Raw genomic sequence first — 21,124 nt, forward strand, 5'->3', positions numbered from 1 at the left:
CTTTTTTTTTAATAATAAATATTTTTTTATTGGTGTTCAATTTGCCAACATACAGAATAACACCCAGTGCTCATCCCGTCAAGTGCCCCCCTAAGTGCCCGCCACCCAGTCACCCCCACCCCCCCGCCCTCCTCCCCTTCCACCACCCCTAGTTTGTTTCCCAGAGTCAGGAGTCTTTATGCTCTGTCTCCCTTTCTGATATTTCCTACCCATTTCTTCTCCCGTCCCCTCTATTCCCTTTCACTATTATTTATATTCCCCAAATGAATGAGACCATATAATGTCTGTCCTTCTCCGATTGACTTACTTCACTCAGCATAATACCCTCCAGTTCCATCCACGTTGAAGCAAATGGTGGGTATTTGTCATTTCTAATGGCTGAGTAATATTCCATCGTATACATAAACCACATCTTCTTTATCCTGCTGAATGTATTCTAAATACATTCATGGTACTCTATTGCAAGTGTTCAAGCCATGGAACAAAATTTTTCCAAAGATCCAAATTTCCATGTTTCTCACTTACCCTTTCTGAGAGAATTGGAAAGAGAACAGCTCATCAGAAACACAAATATAACACTACAACCGAGCAGTTGCCACTGATGTCATTGTGGGCATGTGCCGACAAGTGGTGAGGTGAATCCACCCTCACAATCACTATGCCACAGTGCACATTTGCTACCGCTATCCTCAGGGGGAAAGAAAATATGAACATTTTTCTGTTTGTTGGCAATGTGTCACAAATTCACAGAATGCAACTCTCAAATGGCAAGTATTTATTGTCAGAAAGAATGGGTTGAATTTGACCCCCTTAAGGTACAAATAATCATTTTAACAGTTTCTCCCACATTGCACTAACTTATATAGTAATATTGCAAATTTTCTCATGGATATTTTCAGTTTATTTTTACAACAATCCTTAGAGAATGTTGAATAATGAATTCCAATTTTATAGATGAGACTGAGGCATGTAAAGGATGAGTGGGTTTTTCCAAGATTGTGGATAAAGGATGATGGCATAGGATGAGATGAGTGCCATGGCCCCCTAGAACTCTCTTCAAGCCCCATCATTCCCCATTATAAAGGAAAGGATTGAAATAACACTGACAAAGCTTTGCCAACCCAATATTATCTGAAATGAGGTAGTCACAAAATTTAAAGCCCGTTTAAAATTACTTTCTTTCTCATTACTTTCTAGATCCAACAAAGAATGGAAATAAATCACCTTTGGGAAAATCTCCTGGGGAAAAGCGTAAGTATAAAGAACCTATTTGGTTTCTGTTAGGGTGGATTTGATGTTACTTTTTTGGGTTGTTAATGCTCTTCCAGGCTACAAAAGACATCCTACACCATAAAAAGATTTGTGCTTTTTAAAACAGGGATTTATTTTTTTCAACACAGAAAATTTTCCACACTATAAAAGCAATAAGCAGCAGCCAGTAGGATTAGCTTGTTGTATGTGACAACAACCACCCTTCTCTTCAAAAACCAATGGCTGAAATAAGAGAGTTTATTTCTCTCTCCCACGTGGAGGTGGGCAGTCAGGGCTGACACATGCACCTAGAGTCTCAAACTGTCATTAGTCATTGCACCACCATCCTCAGAGTGTGGCCCCTTCTCACTGAGGTCCAGCCAGCGAGTCTACAGTCCCACCAAAGGAAAGAGGCAAGGTCTGGTGGTGGGGTGGGGGGTCGGGGGGTGCATCTCTCCTCCATTGAAGGGCACTATCTGCAGGTTGCAGTTAGATATTCTGTTAATATCTCATTGCTAGGAGTGACCTGACTACACCTAACTGCACAAGAGGCTGGGAAATGTAATTTTTATACTCAAAGGACAAGTATCCAGCTCAAAATCAATACTTTTATTAATAAAGAGGAGTGAGACCAGAGAAAGCCAAACAATCAGCAGTCCAGGCCTTGCACACTGTAGTGGTGAGCATTGCTAGTGCTCTGCACTATTTCTAGTTCTCTTCCCTGCCCTGGACACTGCATTTCCCAGCTCACTGCAAGGAGCTGGGAAATGCAGTGTCCAGGGCAGAGAATCAAGCCTTGTATTGGGCTCCCTGCTCTGCAGGGAACCTGTTGCTCTCTGCTGTTCCCCCAGCTTGTGCTCTGCTCTCTCTCTCTCTCTCTCTGTCAAATAAAGAAATAAAATCTTTTAAAAACAACAACAACACAGAGGTGCCACTGTGCAGCTCTCCATACCCTCTTCATCTGATTGTGGAAGAAAAAGGTGCCAGAGGACCAAGGCAGTGTGGGTCTCAGCACCACCATAAAGGCTGCTGGGAGCTTCCAAGTCCTGCAGGGGACTCTGTGTGATTAAGACATAACATTGTCAACATTTAGCCACCAAAATGTGGTTTTGATTGTACAACAGCACAGCCTACCTTGCTTTATGTGATACAATGTTCCCAGTAAAATCCACAGAATCTGTACAGGAAGCTGTTAATCAGGAAGTGAAACTCTTATTTCATCTGCTTCTCCCACTTTATTTCTATACCTTAGAAATATGCATAGCTTTATCTTATTCTATATACATAGAAGCATCTACTATATGGTCTATAAACAGTTTTTTCATTGGGTATTTAATACATATATCTGCATATCAATGTTATGTTTTTCTTTCTTTTAGTTATATAGCACATTATTGTATAATTAGCAATTTAGTTTAAATAATCGCCTATATGATGGGCAGTTAGGTTATCTCCAATTTTTATATGAAAATAGAAATCAGGGCAGCCCAGGTGGCTTAGCGGTTTAGTGCTGCCTGCAGCCCGGGGTGTGATCCTGGAGACCTGGGATCGAGTCCCACATCAGGCTCCCTGCATGGAGCCTGCTTCTCCCTCTGCCTGTGTCTGTGCCCTCCTCTCTCTCTCTCTCTCTCTCTCTCTCTCCCTGTGTGTGTCTCTCATGAATAAATAAATAAAATCTTAAAAAAGAAAAGAAAATAGAAATCATGTATGTGTGTGTTTGTACCTTTGTACGTATATCCAGTAATTTCCTCAGAATTAATTTCTAAGTGTGAGATTACTTGGGTAGAGTCTGCATATCTTCGATTTCATCTTTGTCAGCAAATTGTTCTTCAGAAAATGGGATTGTTTACATTCCCTTTGACAATAGATGAGTGCTCATTTTCTATGTCCTCATCAACACTAAGTAGGATAAAACATTTTAAAGAACAGGGATCCTTAAAGCCAAACAACGTGGTGGTTTTTTTTTCTTTTTTTATGATTACTGGTCTGAAGACAATTTTTAAGTACATGTGTCACTTGTATTTCCTCTTTGAGTATTTTTAATTTTGTTCTCTCCCATTTTCCTAGTGCCTATTTCTCTTTTGCTTTATCTAGTAAGGATATTAACTCTTTATATTTTACATATATTGCAATTTTCCCCATTTTTTTATCTTAATATTATAAGGATGTTTTTGAAGTGTGGACATTTTTTTATTTTTTAACCAGCCAAATCTGTTCATCTTTTACCTTTATGATTTTTGCTCTTGAGTTTTTAGCTAAGTAAATCTCTTTTGTTTTTGAAGATTTTATTTATATATTTGAGAGAGAGCATGAGAGAGAGCACAAGCAGATGGGAGGGGCAGAGGGAGAGGGAGAGATTCCCCACTGTTGATAATTTGGTATATATATGACTTCTTTGTTCAATCGTTTTTTATTTCCAAGTAAAATGGAATAATTTTTTACATAAATTTATTTATAAGGGGTGCCTGGGTGGCTCAGCAATTGAGTGTCTGTCTTCAGCACAGGGCATGGTCCCAGAGTGCCGGGCTTGAGTCCCTCATCAGGCTCCCCTCAAGGAGTCTGCTTCTCCCTCTGCCTATGTCTCTGCCTCTCTCACTCTGCATCTCTCATGAACAAATAAATAAAATCTTTAAAAAATTATTTATAAAGTATTGACATCTCAAGCTTATAAATCAATATTTATAGCTATGAGATTATTTTTTTTCTGTTTTAGAAAAGAAGATAGAAAAATATAACCTGCCATCTTCAAAAAGAAGGCAGGGGCAAAAGCTCCCAAGAAGTAAGCAAAAAGAGTGAAGTTATTATTCCCTTGTTCATCAAGGTCCTTACCTGGATGACCAGCATGGCCTCCTCTCCAGGTACATGGCCATCTGAGTATCCCTGGAACACAGCCAGTCCCATCTCTGCCCCCTAAGTCACCCTGTTAAAGGACCCTTCCTCAGAAAAGAAGGAGAACCCAGACACCATGATGGTTCCAGCATAATTCTTTTCTCTTATCATTGGGAGGAATAGGGTGGAACTGAACAGGAGATGTCACATAGTTTTGAGATTAGGACTGTGTCTAGTCTGGCTCAGAGCCAGGATGAGTAGAGAAAGCTAGTCTTAATGGCCAGGTAGGATTCAAACTCCCAATATCAAACTGGAATTAGATTTGGAGTCCCAAGCATTCAAAAACCATCTGAATTGGGCAGCCCGGGTGGTTCAGGTGTTTAGCGCTGCCTTCAGACCAGGGTCTGATCCTGGAGACCCAGGATCGAGTCCCATGTCAGGCTCCCTGCCTGTGTCTCTCTACCTGTGTCTCTGCCTCTCTCTCTCTCTCTGTCTGTCTGTCTCTCATGAATAAATAAATAAAATCTTTAAAAAAATCTGAATTGACTTATGGCTACTTACCATGTGTCTACTCCATGCGTGAAAATTGCATTATTTGCAGTATAGGAAACAAAAATTTGTGAAACTGCACATTTTGGTTCCTACACTTTAGCTTTATGACATCCTCATCATCCTGTTCTCCTCCCCTGAACTCTTTCCCTCCTACCTTTCTCCTTCCCTCTCCCTTCATTCTTTTACTCAAAACTATGTACCCAAACTAGGGCCCAAGATGTGCTAGTCGCTAAGGATTCCCTTGGATTCTGGGCTATTCCATGAGCACCCTGGGAGGGCATTTCCCCTCAGCTCCCAACATGTATCATGACATGAGCATCACTGCTTTGGACATGTGCTCCAAATTTTCCTGCTTATTTACAGTGCCTCTCAGTCTCAGAGTTTGACCCAGGAGGGGACTCAGATCTACTTGCTGCAACTCGTTTTTGTCTTTTCTCTTTCTCGCAATTTCCCACCTCCTCTCTTCCCTTGGCTAGAGAAAACTTAGTTTTTGTCATATGCTGAGTTTTCTTTACCAATGACTTCTAGGAAAACTTCACATTTAGACCTCCAAACTTGTATTGGTAGTACATAAAGGTAATTTTTGGAACTTAGAAAACCTTTGGGCTCTCAGCAAGTTCTGTGTTTCAAGATTTTGTGCATGGTCTCCCAAAAGGTCTCAACTAAGCAGTGATGACTCAGTTTTAGCCAGTGTCTGTCCTTTCCCAGAAACTTATTGATTTAATAATTAGGGAACCCTGGGCCACTGTGATTTATGAGGATAAAATTACATCATTTTAATATTTTCAAAAATATGCTCTCCTTATGTATACAGTCAATAAAGGTGAATGGAGGGAGCCTGGATAGCTCAGTCTGTTAAGCAACTGCCTTTGGCTCAGGTCATGACTCCAGGGTCCTGGGATCAAGTTTTGCATCAGGGTCCTTGCTCAGTGGAGAACTTGCTTCTCACCTCTGCCTGCTGTTCTCCTGGTTGTGCTCTCTCTCTTTCTGACAAACAAATAAATAATTAATTAAAAACAAAAACAAAGGTGAAGAGTGTGAGATATGTGTCAGGCACATGTCCTAGGTCCTACAGACTCAGCAGTGAGCAAAACACAAACATCCCTGCCCTCATGGAGCTTACATTCTAATTGATGCATGTATAATTAATAAACAAAAAGAGGAGTTGAAGGGGGAAAAGAGAAACAGGATGGAGTATTGTGATTTGGGAGAGGAAAAAAAAGATAAACACAAAAAAGAAGAGGAAGGACTATAAGAAAATAGCAGATAAAAGTGAGGTACAAAGGTACAGGGATTTCCTAAAAGGTTGAAGACTGGGGTATGAGATGGAAAGTCACTAAAAGGGGGAGGAAAAGGTTCACTGGGAACCACAATTTAAAACTATTAACAGATCACTATCCCATGGGCAGCCTCACCTGAGCACAGAATCCAAGAGACTCTCCAAGTGATGGATCAGGCAACTGAAAGGAAGGATGATTCAATGAGGAGCTCAAAGGTCATGACAAGGGCCCAAAAGGCAAGGACTGAATGCGTTCAAACCTTGGAACCAAAGGGTAAGCTGGGGACTGAATCTGTCATCTGAATGCTCAGTGTGGGAGAGTCTCTCATGGGGCAGGCACAGGGTTGGGTGGTACGCAAAGGAAACAGTAGAAGGGAGCAGTGCGGACAAGTCAGCAAGGAGCTGCTGGAAGTGGTTGTGGGAAGAAGTCAGTGCAGTGCCCACAATGTGCAGGTCACCTCAGCTGTGACACATGGACTCACATGACTACTTCCCAGTGTCTATTGTTTACACTTCTATTTGTAGAGTCACCACTGCTCCACTGAGTCTGAGAGCTCCTGTCTGATTCAAGTTCACCCCATATGAGGAGTGACACCAATCCTCAAAGTGGACACACTCTTAGGAGTATTTCTTAATGATTTATTTCTAGAAGAGAAGTGACTTAGTCAATAAGTCTACATATCTAAAATTAACACATATTAATGATCAAATTTTTGCTAGTTTAGATGCCCATTAACATTACATGGATGCTCCTTTCCCTAAGCCTCCACCAAAACTAGAAATAATGACTTTTCTGTGTTGAAGATTAAAAGCAAAGAATGGTGGCACCTGAGTGGCTCAGTGGTTGAGTGTCTGCCTTTGGCTCAGGTCATGATCCCAGGGTCCTGGAATCTAGTCCTGTATCAGGCTCCCCACAGAAGCCTGCTTCTCCATCTGCCTATGTCTCTGCCTTTCTCTCTGTGTCTCTCATGAATGAATAAATAAAACCTTTAAAAAAAAAAGCAAAGAATGATATTTTACTCATGTTTTCCTTTGAATTTCTTTGCACTTTGCCTGTGATAGGTTGTATCACTACTGATGTCTCAGAAGATTATATACCCTTGCCCTGTGGACACTGGTGTGGCCATGTCACTTGACTGGACAAAGAAATGTGGACAGAGGTGTGAGGGTCACTTCAAAGCCAAACCTTTCAGAGCCTGTGTATCATCTTTTTCTCTGTCATGGGACCAGCAATGGTTCTAGACACAGGTTTCTCTGTCCCCAGAATCCATGTATGACAATGACATGGAACTGCATCTAACTTGTGATGAACAAGTAGCGTGAAGGAGATGTACAACTGGGTTGTTCTAAACCAGCACTTGACAAACTTTCTAAAAGGGGCCAGATAATAGTTTAAGCTTTGCTGCCCATACAGTCTCTACTGCAACTACTCAACACTGCCATTGTAGCATGAAAGCAGCCAGAGACAACCATATAAGCAAATGCTCCTGGCTGTGTTCCAATAAAACTTTATGTATACAAGCAGGTATTGACCTGATTTGGTCCTCAAGTTGTCATTTACCAATACCTATAATCAACCACTGAGATTTAGGAGGTTTACAATTTGCCGTAACATCATCTAGCCTATTTCTCCTAAGATACCTGTTTTTTTTAATATTTTATTTATTTATTCATGAGAGACACAGAGAGAGAGAGAGAGAGAGAGGCAGAGACACCGGCAGAGGGAGAAGCAGGCTCCATACAGGGAGCCCAACATGGGACTTGATTTGAGGTCTCCAGGATCACACCCTGGGCCAAAGGCGGCACTAAACCACTGAGCCACCCGGGCTGCCCAAAGATACCTGTTTTTTAAATAAATCTCTTATTAGAATTTTTTTCTTTTGAGAATCACCTGTTCATATTTGCCCATTTTTTATAGGACAATTCATTTTTGTTTAATCAATTACAGAAATCAACACTTTGTTAATGTATTGGAATTTTTCTTATTTTATTTGTATTTATTTATTTAATTTAAATTTTTAACTTGAGAAATTTTTGGTAGTGGAGACTTTTTAAAATATTTTATTTAGACAAATCAGTTTTATCTTTTCCAAGATGGTTTATGCCAGAGTTTCTCAACCTTGACACTTACTGGCATTTGGAGCTGAATAATTCTTTGTTATGAGTGCTGTCATGTGCATTGTGAGAAGACTAGCAACATCCCAGCCATTAACTGCCAGTAGCATCTTCCTCCCAGTTGTGAGAGACAAAAAGATTTCCCAACATTGTCAAATATCCCCCAGGGGACCAAGCCACCCATGGTGTGAGAACCATGGCTTTGTGCCCTATGTATTTCTTCCTTAAAAAGCCCTTTCTATGTTATAAAGTTATACCCTTTGTTCTACTGTTTGTATTAAATACATGTATATACATTATTATATTAATATATGAATATATTAATTTATGAATATACAGCTTCTGTAGTATTTTTAGCCTTCCTATCTATCAACGTGAGCTGGCTCTTTTTCCATGGTCAATGCTATACTGTTCCTTTCACAAGACTCATATCTACTTTGTCTCTCCAAAGTGGTAGAAATTCAAAAATTACTTTAAAATAGTTGACATAAAGGGCAGCCCGAGTGGCTCAGCGGTTCAGTGCCACCTTCAGCCCAGGGCATGATCCTGGAGTCCCGGGATCGAGTCCCACGTCAGGCTCCCTGCATGGAGCCTGCTTCTCCCTCTGCCTGTGTTCTGTCTCTCTCTCTCTCTCTCTCTCTGTGCCTCTCATGAATAAATAAATAAATAATCTTTAGAAAAAAAATAGTTGACATAAAGCATGTAAATCTATGTTTCCAATTACAAATGATATTATTATTATTATTATTATTATTATTATTATTATTCAGAAAAGAGAAGGAAAGAAGATATCAGTTCAAGTTCAACAAGGCATCAGAAAAATATTCCCCTGAAGAGTAAGTAAGCCCGAAGCAGGGCCTGGCCATCTCCGCTTGATGCCCTGTTTGCTGACTCTTTGTCTCCCTCTCTTCCTCCTCGTTCCCTCCCATGCTAGGTCTCCTTCACCTGCATTCTCTGCTCTAACAAGGTGCCACACCTGATACTCAGGTGAATGCTGACACATACCTTATACTGCCTACCCAATCACCCACTTCTGTACAGATTCTTCAACACAGAACTATACAAAGACCCAAAATGATTAAAAGAGAATGATCAAACCCATGAGTTAAGTTCTAACATCAATTTATACTTCCTTCATTCTAAAACTTGGTGAAAACCTTTATGAAAGCAAAGCCCAGATGATGTTCCTACCTACAAAGAGCTGAGCTTTCTATTGCTTTGACAGACAGGGGTGTGAGCCTGGTCTCTATGCTTCAGCTTGTGAGCTTGCTTCTGCCCCCTGCACTCTGAGGCCTCTTGTGAGGGGTCACCATCCTTCTCTCTTTCTCCTCCTCTTTTCCCTCCTCCTTTTCTGCTTGAGCTCAATTTTCTTCTGCTTTTGTGACACTTCTTCAGCATTATCCCCTCTCACTCTCCCTTCCCTCTTTAGGCTCCAGTAACATTGGTCTTTTCTCCCCCATGAATTTATTATTGAAGCAGAGCAGGTGCTACTTGAGATGGGGTCCACAGACTGGTGCCATCTACAAGTCTGTTTGTGGCAGGTCTATAAAAAGAAGGAGCTTATAAATTAACTGTGACATTAGACATGCTGTCTTCACAGCAAGCCCTCCTCAGTGGAGATACCTTGATTTCTTCTTTTATTTCTTTCCTTTTTTTATCTTTTTTCTTTTTTGAGAGAGAGACAGACAGAGATCATATGTACCCCTGGTGGGGAGGGGGTGTGGTGTAGGCAGAGGGAGAGAGAGAATCCCAATCATGGTCCACATCCATCATGGAGCCTGACATGGGGCTCGATCCCACGACCTGGAGAGCCTTGATTCTATTTTGATCAGCTGCTGTCTCATCACACATGACATGTTGAGTAGCACTGGTGCATAACATGCCTAAGAAAAACACATGTGCCAGGAATTAATACAAAGGAAAACACACATGTACCTGGCACCTAGGTCAAGAAACACAACGCAACACACACACACACACACACACACACACACACAATCCAACCCCTACCCACATCCTGAGTGCTCCCCCCAGCCTGATTTCTCAGAGCAGAGGCCACTGTGACACTGGATGCTTCACCCTCCTTTCCTGCTCAAGACTTCCTCCCTCTGTCCACATCACACACTCCCTCCCCAAAGCTAATCTCCCTTGTTCTTCTTCCCTTCCCTTGACACCCTCTTGCCTCACCTTGAACTAAGCATTCTCTGTCCCAGCAGGCAAGGGTAGGTTTCCCTAACATGCCTTCATGGAGCCCAGTGTTTTCTTGCTTCGTGGCACTTGTCACAACTATAATTAACTGTGCACATCCTGTTCACTGTGTGAAAGTCAAATGAGATCAGTAAGCAGTCAGTCTTGCCCATTGCTCTATGTCCAGCTTCTCCGTGCCTCACAAAGTTTACACCAAAATAACTGTCAGGCCAATACATCATCTGTTCTTCGCAAAGTGTGAACCCCAATATCAGAGCCTCCGTTTACTCCACAATGCAGTATGAGCTGCAACGACTACACTACCATGGAGCTCCAGACTTTTCCCCAGGCCATGTCTGTACACGCGTGGTTTTCACCTTGTGACTTTTCCCTGTGTTCATCTACCCAATCCATAATTCGGTTTTTTCCATTCTGCTTTCCCTTGTCTCTGTTAGGCTTTCTTTTCATTTCGTCCACCCTGCTTTTGGTCTCCATGAACTCTCTTTGTTAATTGCTTACCTTTCATAGCAGGTTCCTCATTATTTGCTCACGCTTCTGAACGGTGAGCTAATCGATGTTAGGCAGGCGGCCTTCCCTTCAGGGTTCCATCCTTAAAAACCGGTTTGCAAGATGAGCAGGTGAGACTAAGCCAAATGAAGGATTATTGGGAACAGATTAGGAAGCTGTCACTCGTTAGGTACACGGTGGCAGCTTTGGAAATACTCAGGACACAAGGTCCTGCCTGTCTTGGTAAACTGCCCGCACTGAGTAAAGGAGGGAGTCCTGCTTGTGCCCACAACTCTGTACCCTGGCTTGCTGCCCAGAATTGCCAGCGCTACCCACTGTTCCTGCATCTGCTTGCAAGCATGACTGGGACATCTGCGTTTTGGGACCTACATTTACCATTTATTCCATGAGACGGAGAACTATACGAGGTCCCTAATGCCTTCTAAGCCCCCTTTGGGGTTTGCAATAGTGGTCCTAAGTTACCTGTGGCTCTGCCCTGTTGCCCAGGTTATGAACCCCCCGTGGAAAATCTTCCAGTCAACTTTGACAATAATATACACATTCGTAAACTTGCTAGCTAATTGCACAGTCAAGATTATAAGCCCAGCCAGTCTGGCTCCTGAGGCTGAGCTGTCATCCCCTGGGCCATATTTATTTGAGTGGGCACAGTCTGGAGACAAGTAACGGAGCCAGCCATTCCATGCAAGAGTACTGGCTGGCTCTTGAAACTAAGTTCTTCCCATCCCCTCATTTCTACCCAAGCTTGCTATAGCTCCTGCCCCTCCAAGGCTGGGCATCTTCCAGTGTTCTGTTCCGGGGAGCCGTCCCCTCACTTCTCAGGGATCTGTGCTTTCACATCTGACTCTAGTTCACATCTTCCCAAGGTAACTGATGGGACAGTTCTTTCACCACTGATGCTGCTCTGTTCTTTTTCCCATGGTGCTCTTGCTTTTCCTTACATTTCCTTTTGGCTCTTTTAATAAGTGTTCAGGGCAAGAGAGAGAGTTGGACTAGTTGTTCCCTTAGCCTCATTCCACAAGTAGCGTCCTGTATAACACAAACAAGCCATGGGCAGATCTTTCTTCTTGCCCCCAGAGACAGCTCCTGCAGTCTATCTGGAATGAATTCACCCACAGTGAGGCTGGGGTAAAAAGAAGCAGGAATTGCTGATATTTATTTTAAACTCTTTTACAGCTGCTTCTCCTGAATCAATACCCCACATCCCTACTCAGGGCTTCACAATTACCAAATCTCTCCATATGCAATTTGCAGATTAGTCTAGAGTCCTTGGAGTTTTTCTTTTTTTACTCATAGAGGATGAAACAGAAAAGCAATAAAATGAAAAAGGACAGCCACCCCACCTGGGTGGCTCAGTGGTTGAGCATCTGCCTTTGGCTCAGGTCGTGGTCCTGGCATCCTGGGATTCAGTTTCGTATCAAGCTCCCCACGGGGAGCCTGCTTCTCCCTCTGCCTACATCTCTGCCTCTCTCAATGTCTCTTATCAATCATGAATAAAATCTTTTTTTAAAAAAATGAAAAAGGACAAAAAAATTAAGACTGACACTAATCCCTCAGTGCTAAGCACCTCACTCACCCTGCCTTGGTTTAAAGCAGGTGATAAGATTATAGACAAAGACCTTTCCTCCAGCTACATGAGCACCATGAAATATTCTGAATAGGCAATTTATATCAGCTTATCAGAGGGATAAGCAGGGTCCTTATGGAATAAAGGACCAGAATGTTAAGTGATGGTCAATTAGCTTCTGAATTAAATAAAACCCAGTCACCAAAGAAGCCCTATATGTTTTACTAAACATTTTGTTTGATGTAATATCGAAGGTGATGATTTTATCAGAAACTCCTCTGTACATATTAGCTAATCTGCCACTCAAAATGGAAGACCTCCTGCCAGTTAACCAGAGGTTGTCCCTCATTGCCATTTACATGATTATTGTTGTTATTACTATTATCAGAATCCAGGGTAAGGAAAATTCATGAAGGAGATTGAATGAAGACTGAGCAACACTATACTCTTCTACTTTCCCTTCCACTTTCAGAAAAATCTGAAGATGAAACCGTGGATTTTCTCTCTCCCAAACTTCCTGTGACCTGTGGTGAAGCCAAAGGGATTTTATATAAGGAGAAATTGAAACAAGGTGAGTTTTTTCAATCTTCTGCTTTTTGGAACCCCTAGAACCACTAGAAGAGAGGAAAACACCCATGTGTTTGATCATCCAGGAATTAAATCCTGCAAGTCAGGCTACAGAGAAAGAAGTGTTTGTTGAGAATTTTCTTTCTATGTCATGGTATACCTGGCAGCCCGGCCACTCCACTCCCACCTGGAAGTTATCCATGGACCCAGTGGCACTACTTGCCACCTGTAGATGTCACATAAAATGCAAATTCTTTCTCACTCTGGCACCATTCCCACAGATTTTTAGGGCTTCCTTCACTCTGAGAGAGGAGGAATCCAGACTCCCTTGCTACTGCTCCCTCCCCACAGGGAATCTCTCTGGACCCAGGCAGGTGGAACAACCAATTACTGGTTTTGAGAGGTTTAGGCTGAATTCACAGGGGATGAAACTGGATCTGGGGATGGGCCATCTTTATCTTACAGGATCTTCAGAGAAGTGCATTCAGAATGAGGCAGGGGTTTGGTTCACACCCAAAGAATTTGAAATTGAAGGAAAACAGGCAAATTCAAGGAAATGGAAGCAGACTGTGCATTGCAAAGGAAAGACCTTAGGAGAGCTGATAAAGGTATTTGACAGGGAACAGATGGGTGATGGGTTTAATTCCTTGAAGGCTGAGTGGGAGTTTGATAACAGAGCTGTGAAGAAATTTCCATTAGGATTCCACAACATGATTGAGAAAGAGCTAGATTTTTCACAGAAAGAAGTTGTGGGTGATAAAGTTAGGAATGCAGATTGGTACCCACAGCAGAGAACTTTAAATGCAAGCAAAGGATGTGAGGTCAGGAGAGATTTAAGAAGCTTAGAATCGGAGTATTGAGTGTGTTGAACTAGGAGGAAGCCAAATGGAGACACAGACCTCCAAGAGCTTCCTGTATGCTCTGCCCAAAAAAGGCCTCTACCAGACCCAGCTCCATGTGGACCCCCAGGTGATGCATTTCCAGATCCCCTGTCTTTGGGCAGTCTCTCCTCTGCACTTCCCTGGCTCACACTCAATCCTGTGAGCAACAACAAACAAGCTGGTCTTTGTGATCCCAGAACCCAACACAAGCCTCTCAAAAACACTAAAAAAAAATTACCACTGGGATGAAATCATAAGATTTTACCTATAGAAGGAGAAATGGAGAGGGAAAAGTAGGTGAGAAAGTTACTGAGAAAGAAGGACTAATGGGTCTTGAGTTTGAGTAATGGAAAAAAAAAAGATTTAATCAAGTGAAGTCCAGAATTGATTGGAGGATTGAGCTAATGTTTCTTTCAGACACCATGTGTTTGAGACCCAATAGGATGCCCAGGTACTAATATTCACTAGGAAGTGGGAACTTTGATATGGACAAAAGAAAAGCCTCTAGAATAAGATCATTCACTGACTCCTTCTGTCTTTCAGAAAGGACTTTTGCTCTGTCCTCCAAGAATAAGTGTCAAGAGACAGGTAAAGAACAGGTGAATTTCTACCACATTTTCAGTCGCCATGTTGCAAACTCTCTGCATCCAAAGACTCACCTTCAAGTCCTCAAATTCCCCAGCCCTGGATCACCTTTACTTTTAGGCATTGCATCTTCATGACAATGACATACTGGTACATGTATGTGCCACCATTAATTTCGTAGTTAATTTGAGATGAGGACACAAATAACTCTTTAAAATAAAGACTAGGACAAAAACTGATGTTGTACATGTGTTTTAGAAAAAGACCTGGACATTTGGATGAATATGAACCAAAGGTGTCAGAAATAGAGTGCTCTAGTTTGAAAAGTAATTTTGAGGGCAGCCCGGTGGCTCAGCGGTTTAGCGCCGCCTTCAGCCCAGGGTATGATCTTGGAGACCCGAGATCGAGTCCCATGTCGGGCTCCTTGCATGGAGCCTGCTTATCCCTCTGCCTGTGTCTCTGTCTCTCTCTCTCTATCTCTGTGTCTCTCATGAATAAATAAATAAAATCTTTTTTAAAAAAAATAAAAGTAATTATGAAATGGAGCTAGACAAGAACGGTATGTGAAAGACCAAAAAGTGATGTGTTGAACACAACTATGCCTCAATTCAACATGCTCTTTATCAGTAGCACCAGAATGGAATAGTGTTTGAACTGAGCTTTGTCTCTGCAGAGCATCTCTCCAGGTGAAAATGGCAGTCATCATTGTCTGCATCAGCTGCCTCTCCTCAGCCTTCTTCACGTGCTTAAATATGCCCTCCAGATACACATCTCCTTCAAGAACTTCCCATTAGATCGGAACCTTTGGCAGAGGCCTTTCCCATGTTACCCTGGAGGCTTGCCTGACCCTTGGCTGAATTCATTCAAAGTTTAAAAGGATAAGGGGTCCCCCAAAGCTGTTTATTGTATAAAACATCTTTTCCATGCTGATTTGAAATACCTTATTGTGTTCAGGGATGCTCCTTGTAATCGCCAAAAATTAGGGAAGACTACAAATGCCCATCATTATTACAAAATAAACTGATACATCTACTGAATGATGTTTTCTTAAAAAAAAAAAAAAAAAAAAAAAAGCATGGGTATAGACTTCTCCTCAGTCAATGGAAAACTACCCAAAGGTTCTAAGGTCAAGAAAGCTTTCAGAATCTTAAGCTAGAAGTAGTGGAAGGAACCCCATTTTGTTTATGTGATGATGTAGGTATATGATTGAAAATATATCAGAATGAATTGGTTATTTTGGGATAGGATTCTATGGGACATTTGTCTTCCATTTTATACATTTATGTTCAGGTAGAATTTTTATAATGACCATTTATTACTTTTGTAATAAAAAGAACAAAGGTGTTTTAAATTCAGAGCATTAATTAGTGGCCCCAATATTATAGTTCCTTCTCACTCATAATACCACATGTCAGTGCGTTATAGTCAGAAGCACACTACACCTGGCCTTTCAGTCCTGCCTATCGGCAGCCACACCGGAATAAATGAGATAATTTGTAATGACTACAAATGGACAAATGTAGGCTTTTTCTTCAGCCACATTATCTAATACATCACTATTGCTCTGCAATATACCCAGTCTCCACTGGTATCTATCTTTGTCTATGTGTTGGGCAATAGTCATGGTTATTGAGAAGGCCGATAATTGTTTCTTGACAGTGTCAGGGATGGAGCAGCCTTCAAATGACCAAATAATTTGCCCACAAATTTGCTGAGCTGATGGGCCCTTGAACTGTGGTAGGCAATGGCCTTTCTTTGTGACGTATTGTATATTCTGAATGAGTATGCCAAACGAAAAGGATGTCATCAGTGTGGTGTCATACTTGAGCTCCTGGGGAAAGTTGGATGCAGTTCAGATCTTGCCTGCAGAGGTCATATGTGATGGTAAAGCTGTTGCGGTACTGCAGGCAACCATGTAAAGGCGTGCTGTATCCCTACAGAGGTGAAGGCAAGCTACAGCTGAAATGCTGTTGAACTAAACACAAAGTAGAACTTCCCAGCCAAATCTGGGACAGCAAAACACTTGCCAGTTTCCAAGTGATTGGTGCCAATAATTTCAATAATACTGTATATAGGACTTTAATGGTGGAGCTCCTTTACAAGTAATTATATCCCACTAAATTTAAACAAGTTACCTTCTATACTCTTAGGGGTGCTACCAAAGATAAAATAGAGAACAAACAGATATACCTCACTTTAACCATCAAAATTGTTGCCTTGCCTAAATGCTTCATGGTCATAATACTCATTGCTCTAAAATATCCCATCATGGCCATGGATGCTCTTACCCGATGAATAAGGAAGTCGAATAAAATGTAGTTTTCAACACTTAGCAATCAATCTTACAAAATGGAACCCATGGGCATTCCCCTCTGTTAAAATAGTTAGTAGAATCCAATATAAATTTCAAGCATCAAAACTCATTGTACGAGATCTGTTTCAAGCAGGAGTGATTATTTCTAATGTTTTTCTACTTGAATGTCCAGTTTGGTCTATTCTTAAGCTTGGGAAGAATGATGGTGTCTCATAGTGGATGACTGAAACCTCAGTACCATGGCCCAGCAGGTAGCAACACCACTCAAAGCATAAGCCAGTTAGCAGAACCAGTTAGCAAGCCGGAGCAAGAGAAGACAGACAGTCACTGAGACTCTTTGCCTGTTGAGCCAATTGTCTTCTGGTTGATGGAGAGGAAGTAGTTCAGGTCTCCATAAAAAACTGGGTTTAGATATCAAAACTGATGATGCAACACATACACAAAAGAGTATGAAATTTATTACTCACATACTGAGGCTTTCTAGGGAGAGCAGGGCAGGCTCCCAAGCTGGTCTGAAAATGGCCTGAGTGGCAAGGGGGTACTAGTAGTCCAAGGTGTTATTATGGCTATGAGTGGGGCCAGCCTGAGAATTTCCTTGCTGGGGCAGAGATTGACTGGTTTGAACATCTCACTGGGACCAAGATGGGGAGCCCATGAACTTCCTTACTGAGTTGCCCAGATGTGGCAAAAGGGGAAGAGGGAGGAGTGGATCTTGAAACTGTCAGCCATCAAACATAATAGCCAGAGTCAGAACGAGACTGTGGAGTTGTAAGTCTTTTCTCTCTTTCTCTGTCATATCATGTGTATTGGAAACTGTTCCACTCCAGAGCCTAGGGAAGGGGATGTTTTGTGCTGGTTACAGCCTATCAATAACCAGTGTTGTTGTTGGACTTGTCCTCGTGGCTCTTATTATAATTATAGGATGCCCTCCAGCAGTAACTGTCAGGAAACTAAAAGGAAAAAGAAGATTTATTATATTATTTATAGGACCTGGAAATTACAAAGCACATCTGGAGCCATATCATGAAGTTGCAGAGAGATGGATGGAGAGATATAGAGGTAGAGAGAGAGAATGAGTATAGGCGTGAGGCTCTGCCTTTATTGGGGTTGAGGGTGGGGATCTAGGGTTTTCCAGGTTCACTCTTTATTGGTGAATTTAAAACATAAGAGCTATAGTTTTGATGGTTAAAGTGAGGGAAGAGAAAAAAAAACAAGTGGCCCAAAAAGTCTTGAAATCAGCCAAGATCTATAAAACAAAAGAACCTCAGCAGAGATCGATGGCTTGGCTCTTTACCTAGTTGTGTGGCTGGCAATGTTTTCCCTTGAGAAATAGCAAGATAGCTGTGTTTATCAGGGGTGCTGGAGCAATCGAGGCTTCAGTCAGGCACTTGCATTATAGAAAAGGAGAAAAAAAAACCTATCAGTGCTCACACTAGAGAGACTGGGGCTCTGAATCCAGAGGGTCTCAGCAGGGAGGAGTGAGTAGGTCTGCTACTGGGGGAACTGGCATCTTCACCCTGGACCTGGACAGGCCAGGTGTCTAGTCAGAGGGCAAGAATGGCCATAGAGGGTGAATTCCAGGGACAAAGAAAGGCAGACCAGGAAGTTCAGGATGGGAAAGCCAGAAAGATCACCTGAACTTCAGGATTGGTGGGGAACCCTCTTTATGGAGTCCTGGGGCCTCTTTTAGAAGAAGAATTTGCTTTAGAAGCTTCCCCAATTAACACAGAGATGAGCCCATCCCCAAATCAAGGGGAGTTTTTACTCTGGCTGCATGGCTAGGTTTTTTTTTAAGATTATATTTATTTATGGGGGGGGGGAGATGAGTGGGAAGGGACCAAAGGAAAGAGGGAGAAGCAGACTCCCCACTGAGCAGGGAGCCCAACATGGGGGACTCAATCCCAGGACGCCGAGATCATCACCTGAGCTGAAGGCAGATGCTTCACCAGCTAAGCCACCCAGACGCCCTTCTAACTGCCTAGTTTTGAGAATAGACAAAATATTTCCATTCCTTCTGCCCTTACCCAGGTCCTTGTGCTTGTGTTGTGGACAGTCGAGGGTAGTAGCAGGATTTCTCTCCTTAGATGCGACTGATCCTCAGCTCCTCCAATCCTTTGCTCGAGCTCCTGATGGTCTATTTCTCACCTTTTCTCCACCCAGAGGCACAGACAGAAGGATACCTCTTCCTGACTCCTACATTTAGTGCAGAGAAAATATTTCCTTATGTGTGAAGCCCTACCGTCCCCCTTGCAGGGTCAGGAGTGGAACCAGGGGCTCCTGCCTGTAGGTCTTTATCCAGCAGTAAAGATCTCTGGTAGAATTTACTGGATCACATTTTAAGGGCATGAGAAAGATCATGATCTCTCAGACCCACAAAACAACCCATATATACAGCAGCTCTCTATATGTTTCTGTTTGTCAGCCGTAATGTCAGGAACTGCGCCGGGTCTGCCCAGCATGCTTGCCTGGGATGGCACATAGTGGACAGAACCTCTGAACCCAGGCACAGGCAGCCTGGGTGTCAGTCTCATTCAGGTACTAAGTTGTGCTGACCCTGCAGGAAAACAAAACGAAACAAAACAAAGCAAAACAAAACATCCTGTCTTTCCAGCCTTTTAAAATGAGGAGGTTGCCTAAAACTGTGTTTTTTTCAAATTTCACATACTTACAAACCACCTGGGATGCTGGGGTTTTGTTTGGTTTTGTTGTTGTTGTTGTTGTTGTTTTGCGGGACCTTGTTAAAACATTTCAATTCAGTAGCTCTGCATCTCTAACCAGCTCCCAGGTAAAGCTGATGCAGCTGGTCCTCAGGCCACACTTGGTGTAGAAAGGGCTCACATGGCCTTCCGGTCCCTTCCAGCTCTGACAAGGTGTGATTCAAGTGGTGGCTTGCTGATTCTTGCCCTTCGCTCTTTTGTGATTGGAGAGGTCAGGCTCGTCCTCCAGCAGCACTCTCCGGGAGCACCACAGGCAGGCGTGTTGAACACATCCACTCTGGATCACACAAGGGTGGTGTGTGCCAAAGCCCCCTGGTGTCAGTGTGCAGTGAGTCTCACTGACCCCAGCGCTGCTGCATTATCTCCCCTTCCAGTGGGAAAACTTCAAGGAATGTGAGGTGTGCTGTAGAGGGGGACCACTGCTCTGCTGTGACACTTGTCCAAGAGCCTTTCATGAGGACTGTCACATCCCGCCTGCAGAGGCAGAGAGGTTAGTGAGACGCAGCCCTGCCTTTTGCACACACACTCCGCCCAGGCCCTGCCTCTGGTCGCCCATCTCCAGGAGGAAGAGCAGGACCCATGATCATTGCCACCCAGGTGTGACCCTGAGCAGCTGGAGGGGGCAGCAGCTGTGTCCCATCCGGTATCAGTGACAGCCTCTGGTTCTCTGAGTCTGTGCCTGAACCACCGTGACTCCACTTTGCCACTGCCCCTGGGAGGTGTCCTTTCCTAGGGGATGACAGCTGTTCATGGGGATGGAGGATGCGAAACACCAGCTGTTTGTGTTCAGCACTTTTTCAGAAAAGGCAGGAAACATGGCCTGGTTCATGCATCTTGCCACAGGCTCAACAGACTGATAGAGGCCGGGTCCCCGGGGGTTAAGGCCTAGTTTTGACACTTGGGTGTGATGGGCAGGCCTCCTCGTGCTCCCAGCAGCTCAAGTGGGGAAAGGAGAGTCCACCACTCACCCTGACACCACCCTCCACACATGGAGGGCCCTGTTGCCACCCTCAATGAGAGGAAGGTCACGGGCTCAGACCCTACATGGGGGTCTTGGAGACTCTGGGAGGAGTCCCCTTCATCTCCCAGCTGAGTCCTTCGGCCATGCTCGAAAGAAGGATGGTGGCAGCTCTAGGAACAGGGGCTGTTTCTAGGGGCCTTGCCCTTGCTCACTTACGCCTGACCTCTCAGGAGCCCGTGGAGCTGCACCTTCTGCAGGATAGAGTCTTTGCGAAGGCAGCAGTGTCACGGGGAGTCTGAGGCCCTTGAGAGGCAGATGCAGCCCGAGGAGCAGCTGGTGAGTTGGGTGCCAACCCCAACCCTTCTCATTACCCCGGACACGTGAGAAGACCAAACAGATAGAGGGTGAGGGGAAGGGTGCCCATGGGTGCCTGAGGGAGCCTGCAGTGTCTGGATTCGGGGAAGGTGATTTGGTGCCCAGAATCCAAACAGAGTTCGACGTACCCCACTTTCTCGGAGCTGCGTTTCCCTTCAAAGCTCTCTTCACGTTTTACAGAAGTGTGAGTTCCTCCTGTTGAAGGCCTACTGTCATCCACAAAGCTCCTTTTTTGCAGAAACCCCACATAACGTAAGTGATATTTTACAATTCTTGTCCTCTGGGCATCTCTTCTATGCAAAAGTCATTCTGGAATTTGGGAGTGTGACTCCTGAGGGCACTGCTGTTTGCCAAGAGGAGGCGGAGTTGCAGACTCTGGAGGAGGCCTCCGGGTTCAAACTCCACCCCTCGCATCCTAG

At 43.4% G+C, this 21,124-nt stretch overlaps 1 protein-coding gene across 5 annotated transcripts in view; it reads left to right on the top strand.

Annotated features, from left to right (window-relative positions):
• The window catches only part of SP110 (SP110 nuclear body protein), a 40,471-nt gene that overhangs the window by 16,736 nt on the left and 2,611 nt on the right, over positions 1-21,124 (top strand). Inside the window, exons 9-17 of one of the 5 annotated variants that reach the window (XR_005989581.1) lie at positions 1,198-1,251; positions 6,042-6,185; positions 8,797-8,862; positions 12,778-12,876; positions 13,338-13,480; positions 14,297-14,352; positions 19,744-19,859; positions 20,561-20,666; positions 20,886-20,957. Coding sequence is in view for 4 of the 5 variants with exons in the window: in XM_041767830.1 (XP_041623764.1) it covers positions 1,198-1,251; positions 6,042-6,185; positions 8,797-8,862; positions 12,778-12,876; positions 13,338-13,480; positions 14,297-14,341; positions 19,744-19,859; positions 20,561-20,666; positions 20,886-20,957 (845 nt within the window). In the remaining variant the exon portion in view is untranslated. The other 4 variants (XM_041767830.1, XM_041767831.1, XM_041767832.1 and 1 more) reach the window with 4 other exon arrangements.

This window comes from Vulpes lagopus, chromosome 8 (genome assembly GCF_018345385.1).
Source record: "Vulpes lagopus strain Blue_001 chromosome 8, ASM1834538v1, whole genome shotgun sequence".
Lineage (NCBI taxonomy): Eukaryota > Metazoa > Chordata > Mammalia > Carnivora > Canidae > Vulpes > Vulpes lagopus.